The 8,904-nt window shown below is 33.3% G+C and overlaps 1 protein-coding gene across 1 annotated transcript; it reads right to left on the bottom strand.

Moving 5' to 3' along the window:
- Nucleotides 1-235: 235 nt before the first annotated feature.
- LOC135844643 (facilitated trehalose transporter Tret1-like) lies at nucleotides 236-8,644 on the bottom strand. The gene is made up of 4 exons (XM_065362897.1): nucleotides 8,333-8,644; nucleotides 3,731-3,863; nucleotides 3,439-3,624; nucleotides 236-1,903 (listed from the first exon to the last, which is right to left on the bottom strand). The coding sequence occupies exons 1-4, from the start codon at nucleotides 8,354-8,356 to the stop codon at nucleotides 870-872; spliced, it is 1,377 nt and encodes a 458-aa protein (XP_065218969.1). The 5' UTR covers nucleotides 8,357-8,644; the 3' UTR covers nucleotides 236-869.
- Nucleotides 8,645-8,904: the final 260 nt, after the last annotated feature.

The following is an 8,904-nucleotide window of genomic DNA, read 5'->3' on the forward strand; positions in this document are numbered from 1 at the left end:
ATAGAAATTTGTTGGAATTTATCTCGAAATTTTTCGCATGAGTTCATAAAAATATATTTTTTGAATTTTACACTTGTTGGGAGCTTCGAAACACTCTTTCATTTTCCAAAAGTTGTCTTCTTCTTTTTCCCTGTGCACTCGTCCAAAAAATACGCCCTTTTCAAAATCAAAATCACCTCGAATGCTTTCTCAATTATTTATTTTTACGAAATTAGAAAAAAATATAACTGGAAAAAACGAAACAAAATTATGTATATTTAGGTATCATAGACTACACGTAGGTATCGCGAGTTTTATATACTTACTAAAAATACTCGTCCATCGACGATGAAAAAAATTGAAAAAATTTGAAAAAAAATATCTTAAAAATTATTGCATTACGGTATGAAATAGGCAACCTCGTTTGTTAAGTATTCTATTCAGTCGGTTAATTGATAATATTATTCAACTCGTCTTACGTTGTAAAACTTGAAAACGAGAAAAAAATTCGTCATTACAGGTAATAAATTTTTTCCCCCTTTTAAATAAACACATTCCCGAAATTTTTATATTAAAAAAAAAAGTGAGATAAATAATCTAAGTACACTTTGAGATCAATCACGTCTCCTAGTTTTTCTCAGTTCTCAAACTTCATCACGAATGACGAGTCTATTCGCCGCGGAAAATTCAGTTTTAAAATACAAATCAGGCGCTTATTTAAAGACAGACAGACGTTCACATCGAACATGGAAAAAAAATACATATTTACAATAAATTACACCTCTCGTTAGGTTAAAAAGTAATATACAAATAATATCACATGAGGAAAATGAATCCTATAGTATAAAATGACGATGAAATGATCGAAAGATAAAAAAAAAATTATAAGCTTATTTCGGTTCAGGTTTGATGCCATTTTCAAGGCAATTATCTTTCTTTCGCCTTGAAAAATATTCTTCTTGAATTTGATCCAAACTTTTACCTTTGGTTTCTGGTAAAATAAATATACCGAAGAGTAAGGTCATGAAAGAGAAAAAGATGAAGAACAATAGCACATAAGTAACCGGAATTCGATCGGCAATTCCAGGGAATATTTTAATCAACGTTCCAGTCAAAATAGTAGAGAAAGCTTGAGTCACACCACACATCAGTCCACGAACCTCAGTTCTATACAGTTCGCTAGGCATACATTCGCTCAAAGTTATGCTACCGATTGTACAAGTGATCACGTAGAAATACGAGCATATCGGTATGATCCAGGCGAGTTTCCCATCGATTTGCATATTGATACAGGACAGCATTACAGACAGAGATAGAGTCATTCCAACACCAGATACCTTCATTAGAGCTTTCCTACTCCAGCAGATTACAGCGAAAGGTGACAAGAAGCTCGAGAAAAAGATACTCAACGAGTATCCGATCGAAATATAGTTCAGATCCAATGGTAAATCAATCTTTCCGAAAAGCTTATTACTGTAACTGATCAAAATCGAGTACCCGGAGCATTGGACGCAGATCTGGAACAGGATGAAGATACCCAAGGGCTTCCAGTTCTTGGCAATGGCAGCCACAGAGACGACACTGTTATCTTTGGATGCTCTAGCGCTGACAAATCGATTGTACTCGGATTCCTTGTCGAATGTCTTGTGATCTCTCATTTTTTCAATGATGGCGATCGCCTTGTCTTTGTGGCCTTTTTCCGCGTACCATTGAGGTGATTCGGGTATCAGAGTGAGGGCTAGAAGCACCAAACACGACGTGCTGAGGAAAATACCAGCCGAAGTTCTCCAATGAAGGAAACAAGTCACCACGTACGATAACGATATACCGGATGTGAAGAAAATTATGAAAACTGATAATAAAATACATCTGCTGCTTTCCTCGGTGATCTCAGCCACGTATACTGAGCTGCACAAGAACATTCCTGTCGAATTAAAAAAAAAAAAAAAGATAAAAAAATGAAACACGAGGTTAAACTGTATAAGTATCGCATGCAAAAGCCAAATTATCCTTAATATGGCGTACGAAAACGTTTAATTAATTTTTTTACACTAAAGTTATTCAAAATTTTGACTTATTTCCCTCCTTCCCCCCGCCCCTGTCGTGCTCCTCGTCTCGACGACACAGCTCACGTTCTTTTTGATACATAGAGGAGAATGATAGAGAGTATACTTTTTAGTAGACTCGAGAAAGGCTTTCAAGTTTTAATTTGAAAATATTCCCGCCTTCTTTGTACGAGGTATTGCGGAGAATGTTCTCTCCATAGCGAGATTAAATATTTTTCATTTTCATTAAAGTGCTATTCAACAGCTAAGACCCGGTAGGTGTTTTTTTTTCTGCTGGTGTTTGCTGCGTGGGACAATGCGTAATTTATTTAGTGTCACGTAGTCTTTTAACAATCTACAGTGTGACAATACGTTGCTGTAGTTGATTTTTATGCTGTTCGAGTTCGCGAAAATTTTCGCCTGACTCGCTTAATATTGTCGCTTTTAATATGTATATTAATTTTTCTCGATAGAGAAATGAGAGATGTTGGCGGCGTGAGACTGCAGAGACGATGAGACGAATTCTCGAAACAAAAAAATTATATTGCGGGGGCTGCGCGATGCGAGACGTGAATTTCGTCATTATTTAAAACCGAGCCAATTTCAAAAATTGAAACAGAACATCTTTGAAAATTAAAAATTATCGATGTTGGAATTTTCTCTGTGCTGCTGGAGCAATTTAGGAGATTGTTAGCACGGTTTATTGGTTGATGTTCGCGTGACATGGGAATTTTCGCGGAGACTGTCGAACTAGGCTAGAGATGCTATTGACGTCGTCGATAGAACTAGTTTGATTTACTCGAGTTTATGGTCAAAGGTCGAGATAAAGTAGAACCTATGAACCGGATTCGGTTTCCTGTTATTTAATTTTAATTGAATAAGAACTCGCAGCAAGTGAATCGGGATTTTATGTAGGGTATTTTAAAACTAGCTTTTACACGTTTAGGTACAGGGTGTTTAAGAGGTCATGAAAAAATTAGTTGGAAATTGGCTAATTACCGAAAGTAAATTGCTTATTGGAATATGGAATTTTGTGAAATGTAGAAATATTTTTGAAGAAGTTGATTTAATTGGTTAACTTGTAAATGAAGCAATCCGCAAAATTCTAATTTCAATGAACCTATGATGGACGAAAATACCTGTCCGATTTGACGACAAAACTTTCTACAGGGACTCAAAAAAAAAGGACCAAGTTTTTCTGAAGAGGCTTCGAAATGGCTGATTTTTTTTCCTGAAAACTCCCAGGATTTTTTTTTTTGAATTTTGACCTGAATTTCTTCAAAGTTTGATGTCTCGTTACGACTCCCCCCCTAACAATTGAGGTTATTTTTATTGAACACCTCCCCCCTCTCGTCCTTCAAACTATTTTCTATAGGTATTCTACAGATATCAGTTATTTTTTTGGCCTACTTACCTACAGATATACCGATGATGAAAACACCTGCAAATAGCATCATTACATTCAAGGCGAAAGCAATTAAGATCCAGCCGACAGAGAATATTGCAATGGATAATTTTAGCGATGATATTCGTCCTATTTTATCCATCAAGTATCCGGCTAGTAAGCTACCGATCGGATTTGGAAATATGCATAAACTCGCTGAAATCAAAACGAAAAAAATTGTTAGTAGGTGTATTTTATTAGTTGAGGGAGGAATATGGAATTGGTTCGATGTACGTATTTAAAGACAGGCTGTTTTACGTACCTATCCATGAAGCTGAATCGTGATCCAAGTTTAAAGTTTTATCTTCTAAGAGCTGCTTATGAGAGAAATTGATGAATCCACGGGTGATGCCCACCATCATATAAGAAAGATATACTGTGCAGGTGCAGAAGACCTGAAAATTTTCAAAAGCATGATTAGAAAATTGCTGAAAAATTATTATTGAAATTTTTGAGTTATCTTTAAGGTTCCATCAAAAAGTTTAAAGTGTGCTTGTTTTTTTGTTTTTTTTTTTTGAACAATTTTCACAAGGGATCCCTACAGACCATACATTTTTTGAACTGGACAATAAAAATCAAAATAGTATTTTTAAACTCATTATCCACAAAAATTTCAGATGCTGAACGAATTTTTCAAAACTCAAAGGCCCCTTTCACTTTGAAAAAGTTCAAAATTCAATCAAATTAAAACTGAAATCAGGTTTATACCTCATTTTAATTTTTTTTTAACGGTTTCAAGCAATTCTGGAGTCTTAGTTCTTTTAGATTTCAATATTTTTCAGTTTAAAAAAAATTGCAAAAAAATTGCAAAAAAATTCCGAAAAAAAATGTTGAGGAATTTTTATCAGGTCTGATTAAGACCTTAATGAGTTGAAAACCTCTCAGAAAAATTTTCAGCTCCGCAAGTCCCCCTGGAAGGAAGATGTAGGATGTAGGGGCTCTCAAGGAGGATGGGGTCAGTTCCAACAGATATAGTATTTGAAATTCTGCGTCGACCTAAACTATTGCCATGGTAATCCAAGACCTTTTTAGGATTCTACGAAGCGGTTGAAAATTGAAAATAACTTATTTTTGGGTAAATTCGTATTGAAAAAAAATTTCAAATAATACCTATTCTCATTAATTATGCCAAAACATCGAAAGTTGACATTTTTCAAGCTGGGGCAATATTTTGAAACACAATGATGCAAACTTTTTGATCATTATTGTCAATTTCAAAAAACTGAAAACATTTGGTAAGTTTTTGGCTATGTTTATCAATTAAGTGACCAAACAATTGGCATCACTGCATTCCAAATATTTCCTCAGTTTAAGAAAGGATATCTCTCAATTTTTTGGCTCAATTCATGCGAAATATTGGAGGAGAAAAAATTTTCAAAACACGAATTTAGCCAAAAATCAGTGATTTGCAATTTTCAGCCACTCGGTCAATTCTATATAAAAGTGGTCTTGGATTTTGATTGCAATAGGCGAGATCGATGCCGAATTTCAAATTCTATCTTTTAGAATTGGGCCATCCCCCCCCCAAAAAAAAATAGGCAGAAATCAGAGCGAAAAAACCATGGATTTTTCGAAAATGTCCAATGTCTCTCCTCCAGAGGCACAAACGGAACTAAAAAAGTTTTTGATTAACTTTCAACTCAAAATGAAGGTCTTCCCTAAATTTGCTCAAAATCCAGCGACATTTTCTTACCACCATTCTCATCAACTGTCCTCGTGGCCCTTTTGATCAACTTTGGCTGAACTTTTCCAAGTCTTTTACTGCCTATTTAGACCCTCTTTTTCTTCAGAAGCGTTTTGAAAAAAAAAGTTGGAAAATTGATTTTGCAGGTAGGTATTGAATTTCATTTCCAAGTCCTCTCCGCAGGATTTTTCGGAAATTAAAAAATTCCCAAATCTGTCAAAAGCTCTGGAGCGCTTTGAAACCAGAAATAATAGATTTTAAGGTCAGAAAATCAAGTGTAAATTAAATTTCTGCTTTTTATCTCACAATCACTATAATCAAATTTCAATTTTTCTTCATAAAAAATGAGACAAATTCAAATTTTTGAAAAATTTTAAAAATGGAGGTAAATCTCCCTTTGGAGGAAAGTTTTAAACCATGGATATATATTTTGCTTAAATATAAACTCGATTTTTTTAGAATTTCAAATAAGAAGAAAAGATTGGCAAAATATCAGAAAGTCGTTTTTGAGAGTTTGACATAATTTTAGCAATACAAAAGTTTTTTCAAAATTCTTAAAAGTCAAATTTAAAATCTGCTCGCCAAACGTTTGAAGGACAATTCATGTTCAAGTAGGTAGTTCTAAATGCAAAATAAAAGTACATAGTAAAATTCCCAAAAATTATATCTCTTTTTTTTACTATGTACCTACTGATCACTCCCACGACCAGAAAAACATTACGAGATAAACAATACTGCGCAGTTTTTATTCAATGTTTCATTCTGTATCATCACTTTCTTTAAAATGACGAAAAACTTGTTGAAACTCTCAAACCAGTTTCTGAAAATTTAAGTACCTATAAAATAAATTTTGTTTGAGGGGAAGGGCGATGCTAAAATTCAAAATTTTCTAGAATGGATCAATTTTGATTTTTGCCGACTTTTCGCACGAAAAGTGAGGTATTGTATTTTTTTTGCGTTTGGCAGAACTTATTAGAAATTTGTGAGATATATTAATTAACATTTTTGTTCTGTTTAAGATTTTTTTCACTAGTTACTGAAAACAAAGTGAATTTTGACATTAGTTTCTGTTTTGGTTTTTCAAACGTTTTCTTTCCGTTGATCAGCAATTTTAATGGTTTTGTTTATCATTTGCCTAGTCAAACTTTGAGAAAAATAGGTGTGTAAAAAATCATAGCAATGAAATCAAAATTTGGTAGTTTTGTGGTTTTGATTTCGGTTATCGTCTTGTTCCCTGTCTTTGCTTAAAATCATCAACGACATGAAAAATATGAATTCATCGTCTCATCGATTTTATTCTAAAATATCTATAAAATTGAATCTGGGCCACAGATCTGAGATATTGCTTAAGGATTATGATGAACTTTTAATAAGTCACAAAGAATTCGATTATATTTCGATTTTCGTGCGCGTATTAGGCCTACCTACTCTGTAATGTGTCCTATCTCAGATTAAATATCAAGATAATTATATCGCCTGACGCGGATTGTATTTCGAGAATTGAGATACAACATGTTTTGATCGATGTTATGAATTCGTATTATCTTATTATCCGTCATTTAGTCTGAAAATTTAATCGAAATATTCTTCATCAACGTAATTTCATTTGGTATACTTAATTACTTATAATCAAATTTTTCACTCTTGAAAACATGTTGCGTCAATTTGCGAATTTGAGCCACATTTTAAAAATGTGAGGTAGCCTATATTTTTACTATTTCCATGTAATATTTTGCAGACTTAATCCTATTTTTTTCAGGTACAAAATCTTTGTTCCAACCCATTGATGAACCCCAGCAGTAAATTTATCATTTATTTGAACTTTTTAAAACAAGTTGGTTGTAAAACAAATCCTCGTCCCATTCACGAATCGATGACATAAAAAAAAGACAAGATTACTTTTATCGAATATGAAACTTCATGAAGTGATAATTTTGAATTTCACCTTCACTACCACACCCACTTCCTTGAGATTTATTTTACATTTTTCTGAATTTTTGTTCTAAAAACGTGTTCAGTTGATTTTTAATTTTTCGTTCGTTTTTCATAATCGACTTGTGAAGGAAGGATTCCCCCCTCCCACCACCTCTCATCCTTTTTATTTTAATTTCAAGACGTTTTGGTGATTAAATTTTCTGCAATCAAAAATGTCGCAGCAATACTTGGTGTTCCGCAAATTGAGCATTCGTTCCTGCCCCCCACCTCTTGATGACTTTTTTTCGATATTTGTTGAATTTATTTATGATTTATCTTCCTACAGCTCTTCAACTTTTAAAATTTTTAGTAGGAATAAGTAGAATTTCGTTAATTGGAAAGCTCGAAAAACTCATAGTTATTTTGCTCTTATTCTTGCCTGTGTGATGATTTTCTGCCCCCCCCCACCCACTTCTAAGAAAAATGTATTTGACCAATTTTTAATTTGGTGATGTAGTTTTCTGAAATCGAAAGCTTCAAGGAATCAAATTTTGTAAACTCGAAAGTTCCAATTTAGTCACCAGTTGCACTTATTTTTGATAAGAAGGTGTCTTCTGTCACTTTTGAATGAGAATAGAATTAAAATTATAACTACCGATAACGATAACTCTCAAAAATTATTCTATTTTTATGATACAAGGCGCAAGTAACTTTTTTCTCTTCCTGATCTTTTTTTTCTGATCCAGAAAATTTTTGGAGCTTGAATTTTTCTATAGCAAATTTTAATGTTCTGTGATTTATTGGTTCGTATATTTTTTTTCAACTTTCAGGTCATCATTCTCAACTTATAAAAACTTTTCACGTGCGAAAATTTTAATGATTTTTTTCTTATCTTGAGAGAAAATGAGAATTAATCAAAAATCTCTGATATGTGGTGAAATTATCTGTTTTTTCTTCTTTGCTGATACCTAGTATGATTCTTTCCAAAAAAAATCATCAAAAATTGTGACCCCAATAAAAATCAAGGTACCTGGTGGAAATTTCGAACCCTTAGAAAAATCACATTAAAAAGCCCCACAGGGTCTAAAATTAACTCAAATTTCCTCTCCTAACAATAAATCCCCTCTCTTCTTAAAAAAAATACACTCGAAGTGGAAAAAAATCACAAAAAAAGTACGCAAAAAAATCTCAAACTTTACAAAGTTCATTGTCAATATATCAACGGTAGCGATTAAATTATATAAAAACGTGAATAAAAATAATTACCTGCATTCGAAGCCCGGACTGCATGATTTTGATAAATTTCTTAACACAAAAATAAAAGGTAAATACTGTTTAATGGATGTTTGTAGTCTATATCGCGCGTTATGGTAAAATAAAATGAAAAATTCTGCTCACTAAATAATTACAAATCAACGATGAAGAAATTTTACATAAAACCACTCTTATCAATAATTTGATAAAACCGTACGCGAGTAAAAGAGTAGAGAGAGAGAGTGTGAGTGAGAGAGTAAGATGGCCGGACGATATCTTTTATAAATGTAATTATATATCGTGTGAACGCGCCGTGTAAGTACACATACCGTGAAAAATATTTAAACTACAAAACTGGCCGTTTTTATATTGCTGATTGCAGCAGCTCCCCTCGACCCCTCCGGCCATAGCTAGGACAATTCCCACAGATGTTTGATTTTCGAATGTGAACTTCGATAAGAAGCGAGTGATATCTACGTAATTAGCTGTAAACGTAGAACAATTCGATCGATAATTTCATTCGGTACTACGAGATGACACGAATAGACATATTGTTTTCGTAGTCGTCGTCGTAGGTATTTATA

Source organism: Planococcus citri, chromosome 4 (assembly GCF_950023065.1).
Source record: "Planococcus citri chromosome 4, ihPlaCitr1.1, whole genome shotgun sequence".
In the NCBI taxonomy this organism is placed as follows: Eukaryota; Metazoa; Arthropoda; class Insecta; order Hemiptera; family Pseudococcidae; genus Planococcus; species Planococcus citri.

Bases quoted from the DNA above. Each gene is read 5' to 3' on its own strand.
- LOC135844643 (XM_065362897.1), bottom strand. From the start codon at position 8,356: ATGCAGTCCGGGCTTCGAATGCAG. The intron at 3,625-3,730 runs GTACGTAAAACA...TTTTGATTTCAG, and splicing joins CGATTCAGCTTCATGGATAG to CGAGTTTATGCATATTTCCA. The intron at 1,904-3,438 runs GTAAGTAGGCCA...TTAATTCGACAG, and splicing joins CATCATCGGTATATCTGTAG to GAATGTTCTTGTGCAGCTCA.